Source organism: Salvelinus fontinalis, chromosome 8 (genome assembly GCF_029448725.1).
Source record: "Salvelinus fontinalis isolate EN_2023a chromosome 8, ASM2944872v1, whole genome shotgun sequence".
Lineage (NCBI taxonomy): Eukaryota > Metazoa > Chordata > Actinopteri > Salmoniformes > Salmonidae > Salvelinus > Salvelinus fontinalis.
This window is the reverse complement of record NC_074672.1, coordinates 14715436-14731823: the sequence shown is the minus strand read 5'-3', so window position 1 is coordinate 14731823 and position 16388 is coordinate 14715436. Positions and strand designations below refer to the sequence as shown.

At 42.6% G+C, this 16388-nt stretch overlaps 1 protein-coding gene across 1 annotated transcript in view; it reads left to right on the top strand.

Moving 5' to 3' along the window:
• Window positions 1-9061, top strand: part of LOC129860661 (arf-GAP with coiled-coil, ANK repeat and PH domain-containing protein 3-like) — a 68410-nt gene extending 59349 nt beyond the window's left edge. The window contains exons 11-23 of the mRNA XM_055931288.1: window positions 679-794; window positions 1142-1193; window positions 1651-1751; window positions 1995-2106; window positions 2322-2530; window positions 3912-4076; window positions 4281-4498; window positions 4648-4749; window positions 4887-4979; window positions 5195-5424; window positions 5835-5944; window positions 6227-6337; window positions 6542-9061. Coding sequence (XP_055787263.1) covers window positions 679-794; window positions 1142-1193; window positions 1651-1751; window positions 1995-2106; window positions 2322-2530; window positions 3912-4076; window positions 4281-4498; window positions 4648-4749; window positions 4887-4979; window positions 5195-5424; window positions 5835-5944; window positions 6227-6337; window positions 6542-6689 — 1767 coding nt within the window. The 3' untranslated portion in view covers window positions 6690-9061. The remainder of the gene's footprint in view (window positions 1-678; window positions 795-1141; window positions 1194-1650; window positions 1752-1994; window positions 2107-2321; window positions 2531-3911; window positions 4077-4280; window positions 4499-4647; window positions 4750-4886; window positions 4980-5194; window positions 5425-5834; window positions 5945-6226; window positions 6338-6541) is intronic.
• The last annotated feature ends 7327 nt before the right edge of the window (window positions 9062-16388 follow it).

The window sequence follows — 16388 nt, the reverse complement described above, 5'->3', positions numbered from 1 at the left end:
CAGCTGAGACTTGAACCGACGGACTGCACTAGGACACTGAACCTCAAGTAGCTGCCTTTCACTGTGTAGTTGGTGTGAATGAAGAATCTGTGAAAAGGGTAGGGGGGGTAGTAATTCTCTTCAGCCAGAAGATGCTTACACAACCATTTGCGTCACAGTGAACATCTCAGATGGGAGTTCCTAAAGGGCACAGTGAATCGCTCTGTGAGGATGCACGGCACACTTTTCCCATCACATGCGCACACACGTGAATTGTCTTAACATGACTGCACAATCTATGCATCTTTCATGGAGGGCTTATATCACATGCTGATCTTATGTGATGTCATAGTTCAACAAAGCGCAGAAGAGACTCCACTTTAGTGGTTCTCAAACCTCTCCTTTGGACCCCCAGACTTTTCACAATGTTGTTGTAGCCCTGAACTATCTCACCTGATTCCCCTTTTATAAAAGGATTGTTGAATAGTTGACGAATTGAATCAGGTGTACCAGCTCTGGAATAATCAAATACATGGAATGGCTAGGGTCCCCGAGGACGAGTTTGAGAACCACTGCTTCAGTCACTGTCCCTCTCAAATGTGTTACCTCACTGACCAGTGAAATACCCTCATTTTTTCCTATGTCGAGTGGCAACAGGGTTAACTTGGGGTCCCCTTTTGTCTCTCTCAACTCTGACAGGACTTCTCGTATGACGACTCAAAGGTGGAGTTGTTCAATGTGGACGCTCCCAATGGCGTGGTGATGGAGGGGTACCTGTTCAAGAGGGCCAGCAATGCTTTCAAGACCTGGAACAGGTAACTAGATGACTGACAAGTAGCCATCACTAAACCAGCCACACTCTGGCTTCAAATCTATATATGCAGTATTACAGTAGTCCTGTTGATTTGATCTCTACCGTGGCAATGGTATGTTTTGTGGATATTGTATAGGATATCAAGACATACCATAGGGAACTAAAGAAATAGTCTACTCGCTAGGAAACCAATGGCCATACTTGCTAGCATTGAGTTACCTTGGTTAGAGAGAGACCCCCATTTCCAGTGAGTTCACATCGTAGGAAATAGTGGAGATCTATAATATATACTGCCTGTAGAAACAAATCCATTTAACATCCATCTGTTATTCATTTCTTGTTTTTCAGGCGGTGGTTTTCAATCCAGAACAGTCAGCTGGTCTATCAGAAGAAGCTGAAGGCTAGTCCACATAACCACCAGCTATCATCTCTATAGGTCCCTGGGGAGGGGGGGGGGGGTTAAGTGCAACTTTAATGGTGTATAGAGCTGCTCTGAAAGTCACAGTGATCTACATTGGCGAAATGCAACCCTCCCTCATTTAACACTGACTGCATTAGGGCGATGGACCGTTACAACATACTCCTCAGAGTCCTGTCCAAAGACTACGATGGATGGCTGTGTTTGTTAACCCCATCCTATGGCCTTACATAGACCCTCACATTAATCCATAGTGGAATATAGAATGGGAGCTTCAGTGTACCCATGTGCACATTGGTTTAAAAGGGAAAAGGTGCTCAACTTGGGAATCCAAACGACATGTCTTACTTACTCCAGGACACATTGGACATCATGTTGGTGTGATGAATAATTGAACTGATTGACTGACCGGGCCTTTTTCACTGTTACTGACCAATAGGATTCCCTGACGGTGGTGGTGGAGGACCTCAGGCTTTGCTCTGTCAAGCCCTGTGAGGACATCGAGAGGAGGTTCTGCTTCGAGGTTGTCTCCCCCAGCAAGTATGTTCTTCTTAGTGCCCTTATATTAAGGAATGAACTGTAACTCAATTCACCATTGTTCCAAGGGATTTGTCTTACACATGCATTCAATTTATTTAAATCCCTTGAGGTGAAATTTTAAGAAAATGTCCAATAAGATTTCTTCTAAATCTTTCTCCTTCTTCTAAGAGGGCCAATGGGCTATAGTTTTGTACTGTTGAGAGACTGCGTGTTGTAATATGGGGCTGTCTTTCCATTCTACAGAAGCTGTATGCTCCAGGCGGAGTCAGAGAAGCTTCGGCTAGCCTGGATTCAAGCAGTGCAGGCCAGCATTGCCTCAGCATACAGGGAGAGCCCAGACTACCATTATGTCGAGGTCAGTTGGTCCATCTATCTTAAACATAACTGTCAAACAAACAATGATATTCTCTTCACTTTTTCATCACGACACGTCATTTATAAGCTTATATGCTTGCATGAAGTGATAGTCATTTGTGAGATATCTAAAATCAAGAGTCTCATGCCTCAGAGAATAATGCATGCCTCTGGTTATGCTGTTTACCATGTGCGCGTGTCTCTTCTCACCACTAGCGCCTGGACAGGACCGCCTCGCCGTCTGTCAGCAGTATCGACTCGGCCAGTGAGCCTCGGGAGCGTAGCGTGAGGGGGGAGAGTATTCTGCACCGCATCCAGTGTCTCCCGGGCAATGAGTATTGCTGTGACTGTGGCCAGGCTGACCCGCGCTGGGCTTCCATCAACCTGGGCATCCTGCTTTGCATCGAGTGCTCCGGCATCCACAGGTAATGTCAGTTTGTATTTTGGCCAGGGCATCCTGCTCTGGCATCCACAGGACCTGTGTCTGGATGGACTGGAGACATCTGGGTCACATCAGTTTATATAGAGCATAATTAAAGCTATAGTCTTAGTAGAGTTATATTCAAAATATATTAGCTCGAAAAAGTATAGCTATATATTAGCTAGTATAAGTTTAGCATAGCTAGCTTGGCCTGCCGAGAGCGACTACATAAAGGCATACTACACTGGCCACGCATACTGTTGTATGGTCTACTCTAGACCTAAGCTACTTTTGGTTGTAGATCAATGGATGTAATGTAGTAGCAGCAGATTGTAGCGAGGGGTGATTTTTAAGGGGTCACTTGTGACTGTTTCAGACCATGTTTCTTACTTTGTGCTGGTCTCTTGGCTCTGAGAATATGAACGAGTCCCAATGACCAAAAGGGTGCCTTAGACTTACCTTGTCATCTGCTAGTATAGGGAACGTTCTGCCACACCCCCCGCTGGGTTTACTATGCGGCTGGGCTGCTTAACTCTACTTATGGGATCATGCTGTGTTTGATTGGGAGAGCTCATTGAGTGAGTAGACAGGGTGGGAGTTAGACGATAAGCACCACAGCACTGAGACACTCTGAATATAATGGCATCCCTTTAATGGTGAAAGTACCCAATTGTTGACTAACCAGGCCAAAGCAAGCCGAAGATTCCTGTCTAATACCTGTCTGTTCTTAATACTGTAGCTCTGTTGACTCTAGAACTGCATTCATCGGAGCTGTACCCCGCTAGGGTATTTGTCAAGCATTAGGCTAGATGGGGAAAGTTCTCCTCCATTTACGGTTTACTGCAGAGATGCAGCAATTATCATTGCTTATGTAATCACCACCTCCTCTGGACCATCTGCTGAATATTCATGATCTGTTTCTCTTAGAGCCTGTCTTCTCACAGTGTTGAGATGAGATCACATGAGGTTTCCCATTAGTGTGGCGGAGGGATACAGAGACACTATCTCACACAGTTTTTATTTTGGCATGCCGCGCAGCAGTTGCCTAGATACCAAAAGGTTTTGTTGGTGGAGTGGAGATTTGCATGACATTGAGGGCAGCTACTCTGTTTCCAAGGGGATAACGCCCGTGTGATTTGAAACCTCTACTGCAGCTTTTCAACTGTCATAGAGCTTCCTGTGTTGCTTATTAGGGGAGGCTATTACGTCTGCCTTCTTAATGTTGTTATAAGCAAAGCAAGGAAAAAAATATGTGCGTCATATTGTTAGCAACACTAACTTCAAATGCTTCTTGCCCAATAATAATTCTAGCCACGGAACTTGAAGACATGCAGGATTCAAATGCCATCACTTTAAGTCTTGTTGTGTCTCGGTCTCTGTTGCAGGAGTTTGGGGGTTCACTGCTCCAAGGTGCGCTCTCTAACGTTGGACTCATGGGAACCTGAGTTACTCAAGTTAATGTGCGAGCTGGGAAACAGTGTCATCAACCACATCTATGAGGGAGCATGTGAGGAGCAGGGCCTGAAGAAACCAGGGCCCTCAAGTTCCAGGTAAGAACTGCCACACCCTATTCAAATGCCTCTACCTGATTTTAAAATATTTAAAAAAATCCCCCTTTGAATATTTAGATGATCAATTATTTCCCCCCAGATTATTGGTGGAGACTGGGAATGTCCTCTGAGCAACTGTGTATATTTGATGGTTAGATGCTAGGGTCATTGTCATCAATCAATATTCCATGCCATCTTCTGCAGGCAAGAGAAGGAGGCGTGGATCAAATCTAAGTACGTGGAGAAGAAGTTCCTGAAGAAGTTGGGGGCCACCGAGGTGCTGGTGAACGGCGGGCGAAAGTCAGCGCGCCGGTGGAGTGTGAAGAAGTGCCGGAGACACAACAGTGCCACCACAGTGCCCAAGACCCGACGGAAATATCGCCAGGAGCTGGGTAGCGCCTCCCCTGCCACCCTCTCCTCGGGTACTCTAATTGCTCTCCTGCCACTAGAGAAAGGACCCCTTATTTACCTTTGTATTCATATTCCCAATGGTGTTAAACCATCAGTTGACAATGACAACCCAGTACATAAGACATTTAACATTTACACATTTCCTCCTTGTGCTTAACAGCGGCATCAGCTCTAGAGAGGAAGTTCCGACGGGAGTCACTGTTTTGTCCAGATGAGCTGGACAATCTCTTCTCTTACTTCGACACAGGATCTGGGCCTCGTAGTAAGTTACCTACCCATCTAATATAGAAACACGACACCCTAAACTACAGAGATACTTGAATCCATTGTGGTGAGTGAAGTGAAATAACTAGAAGCAACACTAACGTGCCCATGGCTTGGCTCCTATTGGCCCTGCAGGTCTGAGCAGTGACAGTGGCCTGGGCGGCAGTACAGACGGCAGCACCGACATCCTGGTGTTCGGCTCAGTGGTGGACAGTGTCACAGAGGAGGGTAAGAGAAACGCATACGGGTAACTGATGGAATGGTAATAAAATGTGCAACATACATGTTCAGCCATCGTTTTGAAATGCCATTTTCAGAAAACCTGACAATTGATCTCAATTATCCTTAATTGCCCTTGAGGGGATAAATAAAGTTGTATTGAATCCTAGTTGTCACGGTTGTTGTTCTGGTTTTGTAACTCTGCTGCTTCTGTCTCTCTGCAGAGCGTGAGGTGTCAGAGGACTCTAGCGGAGAGGCTGAGATGGAGCCGGAGCCTGAGACCCAGTCTGACCCAGAGGATAGGCGTGAGCTCCACCCTGGGGCGCTGCTCTACAAGGCCTCCCAGGCACGCAACCTGCCCGTCATGGCCGAGGCGCTGGCCCACGGGGCTGACGTCAACTCCGTCAACGACGAGGATGATGGCAAGAGCCCACTCATACAGGCTGTGATTGGGGTGAGCCATTGTAATAACAGGCAGGCTTGTTCTTAGTACACTGGCAAAGGCAGTCCTTGTCATTCACGATGAATAGTGCTGGAGGCATCTTGCTGAAATATTCTTCTTCAGTAGCCTCAACTGACAGCACTGCAACATACATGAATGTGTGCATCTATCCATACAGCATGTCTATGCATGATCACAACATTCTAAATATGCACAACGTATTGGGAGCATATTTAGAGTGTGCGACTTTATGTAATTATTTTTATACAGTTTACCTTCCGTTAGTCAGCACCTCTACGAACATTTTTGGGTGTGCGTCAGCTTGTGCTTTTTACTGACCACAATATTCTGTCACATTTTATATGCGCTTTATTTGGCCACATGGAGAGAGCCTCACAACGTGTGTGTGTGTTCCATTCCAGGGCTCTTTGATAGCCTGTGAGTTCCTGCTCCAGAATGCAGCTGACGTCAACCAAAGAGACGCAAAGGGGAGGGGGCCACTACACCACGCCACATATCTGGGACACACAGGGTGAGTAGTGCCAAGGCATAACACGTTCCCTGTTTCTTTGCTTACTATTGTCAAATGTTCTTTTTGAGTCACTAGTGAAAATGTTTAAAGAATAGTTTTCATGGACAATGATGCAGCTTGCAAAGCAGATTATTGTTCAGTTCTTTTTTACATTCATATTGTTCCTCGGACTAGATGGCATAAGGGACAAAGCTGCTGGGTCCAGTTCTTTTTACGCTGATTCGATGTGGGAGCGTTCAGTACATGTTCCCGTCTGATCTGTCTCCATGCTGCCCTCTACAGGCAGGTGTGTCTGTTCCTGAAGAGAGGAGCCACGCAGAACGACGGGGACGAGGATGGCCAGGACCCTCTGAGTATCGCTGTGCAGGCAGCCAACGCAGACATCGTCACCTTGTGAGTTTCAGTGGGACACAACACCCTTGTCCCTCAACTTACTCAGCCTCACACGATCCTTTGAAATACATGTTATGACCGGGGGTTAGCTTGCTAGACTACTGTAGCTCCTCACTTCTGGCAAGTATGAGTGGATTCATCTAACATGTTATGTTCCATCCCTCCCTCTTTCCTTCTCTCTCCCACCTCCCTTTTTCCCCCAAGGTTGCGTCTGGCCAGGATGAACGAGGAGATGCGGGAGTCTGAGGGACCGTTCGGCCAGCCAGGTCAATACCCCACCAGCAGCCCCACTGAACAGCAGTATAAGAAATGCATACAAGAGTTTATCTGTCTCAACATAGCTGAGTGCTAGAAGTCAGTCACACTAGTTCAGGCTTTCCCTTCTGGTCATGGTTGGAGGGGAAGCCAATAGCATACCAGGACTGTGGCAGGACAGGCCTGTCGGGAATCTTGTGCAGGAAGGAACGTAGTCCAATACACACATTTCTCTACCAGATTCCCTACACGCTGCTGTCCCTCCCAGATTTATGGTTCTTCTCTTAAAGACCTGTTTAACCCAGTGCTGTAGACTAACATTGTTCAAACGAGACCAGACCAGAATATGCCAACTACTATTCCTTATCAACGGTATAGGATGTCAGTATCGTTAACTCTTATCATGATGTCAAACTGTACTGTTGACTTGGACTGGCAACATTAGTTCAGAGTTAGATCATTTGTCAACAAATGGTTAGGGACCAACTTTATAATCGACTTTCTAAGTTAATTTAAATCATAATGTACCCTACCTAATAACCATGTCAAGTGAATTAATTCAGCTGCTCTTTATTCATTTGGAGAGGGGACAGGTGTTTGCTTGTGGTTTTCAAGGTAGGGTAGTGTGCTCCGAACCAAAGACCAGATCAGACCAATATGCTGCACAATACTTTCATCAAGCTACTCTACCTGCTCATGTAACAATAACAAAGCAGCATACGGTAGTCTTGTCAAGGGTATAAAAACAGACCATTTCAAGGCCTGTAAGTTGTTGTCTTTATATCTTGTCAGTTCTGCTCCAGCTGTGTTGTGTTGTGGCATGAGGTGGTTCTTTAGTACACGCACGTTGTGTGAAAAGAGGCAGGTACTTATGAATCTCATTATGGTGATTAGACAGGATAACAATGAAGCTAAGGAAAACTGTGATTGAGTGTAGATGATGTGGATTATTTATCATTTCATAGATTTTAAAGCAACATTATGCACTTTTCCTACCAACAATGATTTGAATTTAATTTAGTTACTTTTCGGTATTTTCATTTAGTAGTGTAGGTTTTCACCTTAATTTATGATGAACTGCCCAGAGCAATAGTGCAATGATAATTTAAATACAGATACTCTGTATTTTTTTGTATTAATTTTATCAATACGATGCAGATGGTATTTTTTTAACTGGATATATTTTGTTAGATTTTTATTTTCCTGAGCACAGTTAACCTTTACTGTCATTTCTTCACCTCTCTTCTTGGAAAAGACAACCACAACTCACAATCTTATAATAGAAAATGACCGGGATTTACCTTAAACTGCGATGAGATGGAAGTTTTTTTATATAATATGAAAACTAAAATGTATTGGGTACAGTATTTGTATATGTTTGTCGAACATATTGACTTCTTATGGTATTCTGATGTATCATGGCTATACAGTATTAGATTAGTTCTGGGTTTCTTGGTTAAATAGTGCATGGGTTGCCGGTGCCCAGGTCTTTCAAAGCCATGTTGGTTTTGTTTACTTCATTAATCTGTGTATGGTAATATTTTATATATTGTTAAAAGAAAATAACTGCGTGATGTGCTGCCAAATCATGAGAACTGTACATAAAAATACATTACAGATCAGTTAGATCTGTGGTCTATAATCAAACTAAAACAGATATATTGGATAGAATACCCCATAATATACAGGCATAGTTTCCCATTGACTTCTACAGGCCTATGAGAACAGGAGAGAAAGCTTGGTCCATGTAAATATGCCAGCTTTCCCTCTAGCTCCTCTGAATACCAACAGAATACCCCCTTCTCTGTAATCACTGCCTGTGTACACACTATACATGCCGTGTGTACATAGTGAGAGGGTGACCACAGTGCCCAGGTTTAATTTGATACTGTGCAGTTGCTTACTGCCATTTTGAAATAATCTTAAACAGGAAATGTAATTAGTTGTCCTCGCTTAAGGCTAGTAACAACTTATGTTTGGCATTGCGTTTGTGTTGCTTGAGTTTACTTCAAGCCAAAGACCACACAAAGTTCAAGTCATTTGAGGAGAAAATAATGAGTAAAAAAGAAGACGAGACCAAGAGTAGTGACTCTAATGAAATATCTGGGAAACAATGTTATGACTAAACAATGCCGATGATTTGCATCAAGCCACTAAAGGTTTACATGTTGTACAGTGTATGAGTCAGTGGATTGATTAAACCATAGGTTGACTAGGTGACTGTTATGCTGTAAATATGCTAAAAACTATTAACACTTAAAACTTCTTGCTTCTATCTTCTGTATTTTCATTTTTGTGTTTCTGACTTAAATGTGTACATTTTCTTTGTATATTGTGAGAGAACACGTGTCTCTGAATATCTTTGTGCAAGTTACACTACTGCTACCGTTTCTGTTCATTTCCTTTTCCTAATATCTTCTAACATGAGAAAATACTGAAAATAAATGAAAGATGTGATTCAAAGCCTGACTTCTCCCACTGCTTCTTGCTTCATTTATTCTGTTCTTTTATATATCACCGTTATAACACTTTCCCTCTGTCACTACAACTAACCGCATTAACCTGAACTGGCACTGTACCTATTAGTCAACACGTTTTTTTTGTCAACACATTTTCAGAGATTAAGAAACGTTGTCCTCTGACATTTAACTCGAGTATGGATTCAAATGAGTTATATGATGAATCCAGTTTGCCCCTATAACATTAATGATTTACAAAACCCTACTTGTTTCAGCACTTTGTTTTCAATTTCTCACTTGTAGGTGGTGTGCTGCTTAGAGAAAAGGGTCCCCCATTTTGAATGTTATATTGTTTTTGTGCATCTCTGAGGGATGTTCTATTGATTCCCGGGGTCATTTCATGTGTATCTGAGTTATTGGCGTTCAAGTAGGCAGAGATCTGGCTGATATGACGTAGCACCATGACAAAGCCGCTCTCATTACACTGGAAGTTAATAGGAATATGACTTTTAGATCGCGAAAACATCTATCATGTCAGATTTCAATACTGGCGATGTCATAACTCGGAAGGATGTCTTCTCTCGTATGAGCCATTGATCATAGACACACACAGGAAGAGACTGGAATGTTATTTTTAATTAGTCAAGCTGAGAATTTCTCAGGAGGTCGAAAGGAGTTCGACAGACTGTAACCATGGTCACCAGAAAACTAAAGCTTGAGAATTTAGAAATAGAGTGAAGCCGAGCATCTTGGTGCCTAGACTGGTTTTGTTCCTCTGTTGATTTATCTAGATTAGAGGCTCTGTCGTTTTTGAAAATCATTTCAGGTTTTGAACAATCGATTTCATGTTTTTTTTTTTACACAAATTCAACATTATTGTATGGTAGGCCTACTGTTATTTACCAGATCGATTTACATGTAATGCAATTTTTGATGATAATGTTCTGTTACATTGCTATCCTTTTTCAGGAGACACTACTTACCTGGATATCTTCCGAGAGTTTTCTCACATGGCCTCACACAACCCAGAGAAACTGAAGCGGAGGAGTGTGCATTTCAGACACTCTTTCAGGTAGCCCACGGAGGGATGAGATGTTTGGGAAGTCATACTTGAAGAGTGCAACAGTCACTTTCCTTACATCATTACAGATTTGCATAGTGAATCAAGCCCCCTCATATTCAGAACCTGACTTCACTAATCCTCTCCGATCCTCAACTCATAAATGTTCTTCACAAATGAGAACCACTATTGCCCTCTTCCAAATTGCCCCACAACAGCTATTATCTCTACTGATAATCCCAATACCACCTCACACTAAATTACTCTGATCATCTTAATGGTAAAACCACTTTTGTCAACATGCACTACAGTATATGGAAGATGCCTAGAAATGTTGCCTCTGAAAACATAGGGAGATGCTATCAAGAATTATTGTCACTGTGCTACAAACATCTGTCGATTCTTAGATGATGTTCATGTATTACTTCTTTGACAGAAGATGCTGATGCTTTTCAGCAATTGAGAAGTGTATGTTGTTGGAGAATGCTGTATGTTACAAATGTGTGAGATGCATATTCTGTTATCAAATCAATCCTTTGTTTTGATAACTTTTTGTAATGTAGCCTGTACTCGCTTTATGAGGATTTGCTGGACTTGTCCTCTCTTATTTGCCGTATGACATCGTTTTTAAGTGTTGTTGTTAAACGTTAACTTTAGATAAATCCAAGCACTTAACAGTTTCTCATCCTGTGTTCTAGATAGATGTTAAGAGTCTTTAAGCATTATACGTTTTCTTATTTGTGTGCTCAGATCAGCTTTATTATTTTGTTCAATGTACCTGACTCACTATAGAAGGAATATAAGCATATTATTTACATTGCAAAATGTTTAGTTTTTTTGTATTCCGCTGTGTGTGTAATGCATGCCTTTGGTCCATTTTATATTTCTTACACATAAACAAACTTGAATTAAGCAACAATGCCTCTACACTACAGCCTATAGGCTAAATGGATAGGGTTGTTTACTGTGTATACCATCCAGTTCTTTAAAATGTGTTATAATGTCAGTTTTATTTTTAAAATACATTTTGTTTTTATCCTGGAACTATATGGAAGGTGATTTTTGATTTTGACTATGCTGGTATAGTCTTAATTTTTGATGAAATGTAATGAAAAATCTCTTTATATTCATACCACTATGAATTTCAATGCAGATATTGTATATAAACGCTGTAGAGGCAAAATGCTAATATATCTGAAAGGAAAGTTATTTTGTCATGAATATTTTTGGAAGATGTATGCCTCTTGAAGGGTGAAAATAAAGAAAGTCTCTTAAATCTGACTGTTTTTTTGTTGATCCAATGGTTTGTTGCCTGACTGGCAGTTAATCAAATTACACAAGACTGATGTGTCCATATTTCTGAAACTAATTATATTTAAGGCCAGACGCCACAGGCTGAAATTACATTTTTGCATCTACCTACCTACCAATTTTGCGATTTTATGGTATTTTGGTCCATCAATATTAGTTTTTTCAAAAAGTAAACATACAATTTTTAAAAACTTGATGAAAATGTATATATTTTCTTTAGTTCATCATACTACCGTCATCAATGTTCAATCATTTCAAAGCTCATGACATTAAATTACACATAATTTAAAAGCCCATTTCAGAGAGAATGTTACAAACTGGAATATATTTAGTAACTTATTTTGAAGAGATGGTGATTGGGTCTAGTTCAGTAGTTTAAATTCAGTGTACTTGTCTAACTGCCATTTCCTGAAACATTTTCTCAGCTTCAGACACATCTGCATTCACCAAATTGTGCATGGTTATCCTTAGAAATATTCTCCAGACTTGCCCAGATGGAATTGTTGATATGTTGTCAATTCTTTTTTCTAGATAACATTTTCTTTGGAAGAATTTGCCAAAAATTTTACAAGCATGTCTTTACTATTTTACAAATAGAAAGATGATAAAAGTATTTATCCACAATCTGCTCTGGATAAGTCCGAAACCAAAATATTGTGACTGGCTTCATACATTGTCCAGAAAAATTGATTTACGCAATACGCAAATATGCACATATTTAATGAAGTATTTCCTCATTTGCATATTTTAATAAAATATTTCAGTTTCTTTTATTCCAAAAATAATTAGATGTGTCTATATTCAACTGGTAAAAGTATATATAATATGATTCTTAAAAATATGACCATTGGCTGGCAGCACTCTGATGAGATTGAGAGTCAGAAGAACACGGCATAGAAAGGCAGTTTGAGATACTAACCATGTTTCCATCCACAGTTTTTATGCGAGTACCATACCATATTTAAAAAATCATGACAGCTGTGATAGAAACTGGAAGTGTTGGTACAATTTTATAAATGCCGATAGATCATTATTTAGTTCAACGTGGAGGGATCTTTTTGTGACAGTAAAATAAATTATGCAAGAAATAGCAGTGGAAATGCCCCGATGCACATATATTGATATAGCCTAACCATCATATCGAAGTAAACTTGTGGTTACGTGATGATATGCTGTGTGATCCTCCCACTACGACTCAGTAATAAATTATAATGAACTTCACAGTGTGGTGAAAGTACACGGTGATGCGCTTGATGCTCCTTTCCAATAAATATTGAGGGTCTTAAACTCTTATTCTGGTAATATGATGATCAATGCTTGGCTGCCATTTGACAAATAAAAATGATCTTGCTCTTTTGCCAATAATAATCTCATCATGTAGTGTCACGTTCCTGACCTATTTTCTGTTAGTTTGTTATATGTGTTAGTTGGTCAGGACGTGAGTTTGGGTGGGCATTCTATGTTTTCTGTTTCTGTGTTGGTTTATTGGGTTGCCTGGTATGGCTCTTAATTAGAGGCAGATGTTTGGCGTTCCTCTAATTAAGAGTCATATTTAGGTAGGCGTTGTCACAGTGTTCGTGGTGGGTGAATGTCTTCCGTGTCTGTGGCTGTACACCACGCGGGACTGTTTACGGTTTGTTCGGTTTGTGTAGCCAATGTTTCCTATTCGTGCATTCTTCTTGTTTTATGTAAGTATGTCGTCTAGGTCTGTCTACACCGTTTGTTGTTTTTGTTAGTTTAGTCAAGTTCGTGTTTTCGTAAATAAAATATGTCATTTCACTACGCTGCGCCTTGGTTCCCTCAATACTCCTCCTCTTCAGATGAAGAGGAGGAGGACTGCCGTTACATGTAGGCTATACCCACACTGTATCTGCAGGCTGTTGGCTAAAGTGCACAAGGTTGAGCAATAATAACAACAAAGTCATGCCGGTGATGTGACAGATTGGGAGGATGTGCCTCTGCTTTTCATATAAAACCATACATCAATAAGACTCAGCGCAACAGGAAAGTACTGATGGTCTACCAGGTATTCGCTGAAGCATAGTTACATTCATAACTTTCCGTTCTATTTCATACCTTTCAGACCATCAGTACAGTTGAAAGTATGGAGGACTCATACCAACAAGGTCTCGAGGAATAGAACCACTAATCTCTGATTAATGCGCCGATGCCACTGGGAGAATGGTAGACACCATTGTTTGGCAGGATGCGACGTTGACCTTGTAAAATCTTGAGAACGTGCAGGGGACATCAACAATCCAATGTGAAAGCCTCTGCTTGGACAATACAAGGCCTTTTGATTTCCCACTGAAGCCCAGGGAAACACCTTGTAAGAATTTGCCGATGAGGCCGTGGACCCGTCGCTTTACCATTGATGCGTAAATGGTTTGCCGGTATGACTGAGACATTCACCTTCAAGGTAGAATTAGAGCTACCTGTGGCCAATAGTGACTGGAGGGAGCTCAGTATGACAGGTACGGAGCAAGACACCGGGTCCTCCGCCCTGGTAGAGCTCCATTTGGTAAACAGGTTCCAGGGACCAGCATACATCATCCTGGTTGATAGTGCTCTGGCGTTCTGTAAAGTCTCGATGACAGTGGGATTGCAGCCGATCAGTAGAGGGTTGGGCTCTTCAGAGGCTACAACCATAGATGTAGTTGGTCTGGGCTGGGATGCCATATCCTGTGGTCCAACTTTGAGAGCAAGTATTGTCTAGGTGGCAGCTGCCAGGGCTCTCCCTCCAGAAGACTGAGGAGGGTTGGAAACCAGGGCCTGTGCAGGGTTTCTAAGATCATGGGTAGTCGGAGGGAAAGCATACAGCAGGCCCTCTGGCCATGTGTGCGCTAAGGCATCCATGCCCAGGGGGCTGTTTGTCTCTGCCATGGAGAACCAGAGTGAGCAGTGGGATGTTTGCTCTGAGGCGAACAGGTACATATCTGCTGTTCTTAACTGCTGCCATATCATCTTCACTACTTGTGGGTGAAATCTCCATTCCCCCGGGGGCGGTTTCTGTCCCAACAAGAAATACGCCACCTCGTTCACCTTGCCTGGCAGATGAATGTCTCGTAGGTTGGCCAGTTGTGGTAGGGCCCATGTCAGGAGTTGTTGGGCCACCTGTAGGGACCGTACAGACCTATCTCTGATCGCATCAAGACATGTTTGTGTTTGAGAACAGGCAGAAAGTGTTTCAAAGCTAGGTAAACTATCCGATGTTCTAGCATGTTGGTATGCTCTTTCCTCCAGCGGGGGAACCCCTCTCCACGTACAGTCCTGTGTTGCCACACTGCTCCCCAGCCTGTTAGTGAAACATCGGTCGTTACTACTTCCCGCCTTGATGGAATTGATCTGAGAGGGATACCTGTAGTCAGGTAGGTTCTCTTTTTCCACGGCCACAGAGTAGAGTAGCACGCCCTTGTCACTCGGATTTTGGTGTTTCTGTCCTGCTTGGGGTCCAAGCGGATTTTGTTGAACCACACTTGAAGTGGTCTTACAGACAGCAGGCCTTACTGTGTCACCCCGGAGGCTGTTGCGAGCATGCCCATCAGTTGTTGGAATGTTCATACTTTCACCAATGCTTTCAACTGGAATTGTTGCAGGAGAAGAAGAATGCTGTCCAAGCACTGAGGAGTTAAAGGTGACCTTTTGGTTTGGTGTGAAGTTGCACTTTTCGTTGATCACAGTAAGACCCAGTGTATTGATGTGGGTCAGTGCTGTGCTCTCGGCCACACGTTCGTGAGAGGGGGCGCAGATGAGCCAGTCGTCAAGGTAAGAAAGGATCTTAATCCCCTGTAGGTGGAGGAAGCTCAGGGCTGCATTCATGCATCTTGTGAAGACCGGAGGAGCCAGGGAGAGGCTAGGGTAATACTACAAACTGGTATGCCTGGCCTTCGAAGGTGAACCGCAAGAAAACGTCTGTGTTCAGGTAACACAGGGACGTGGAAGTAAGTGTCCTTTAATAAGTCCAGGGACGTGAACCATTCCCTTGTAGCTAGTCTGGAGAACGTTGACTTTCCGAAACATATGAAAGAGGAGAACTGGATGGATGCCTCAGTCTTTCTTCAGAACCAGGAAATAGGTTGAGTAAAAGACATCTTGCTGTTCTGATGCTTTTACTCTAGTGATCACGCCCTTCTCTAAGAGATATGTAATTTCCTGGCTGAGGGTGAAAACTTTCAGGGGGTCTGTGACTGAGGTCATTCTTACCCCTGAGAATGGTGGGGATTGGCGTCAGAACTGCAGCTTGTACCCTTGTGAGAGGGTCCTCACCATGGGTCTGAGGAGTATGATGCACAGTAGGCCAGGTTCTGCTGGGTAAACTGGCCAATGGCCGACCCCTGCCATTCAGTTTCTGCCCCCTCACTAATGCTCTTGTGGCTGAATGGAAGCAAGTCCCCGCAGCAATGTTCCAGCATCTAGTGGAAAGCCTTCCCAGAAGAGTGGAGGCTGTTATATCAGCAAAGGGGGGACCAACTCCAGATTAATGCCAATGATTTTGGAATGATGTTCGAGAGCAGGTGTCCACATCCTTTTGGTCATGTAGTGTATCTTGCAAGTAGAAATAGGAGACATGGTCTGACCTAAGGTTTTATATGAACCATGGCGGCATGACTTTGCTTTTATTATTACTCAACCTGCGAGGAGCGTGAGGGACATATCCCTCGTTCAAAACGGGGAACTCACAGCTGGGAACCGGAAATCTCCGACTTCCGAGCGTTTAAAACAATTGGGAAAATTTTTGCTCCAACTGGGAAAAATCTATTTGAACAGTCATCCAACTAAAACCTCTTTCTAGAGCAACGACTTTCCGACCTGAAAATCACTGACGTCATAATTTGAACTCGTTTTTTTCTGAGTTCGCAGTTGTATAGAACGCGGCAATAATCCATACTTTCAACCACACTGACGGTCTGAAAGGTATGAAACTGTAGAACCGACATAAAAGTTACTTTACGCTCATAAAAAGGAT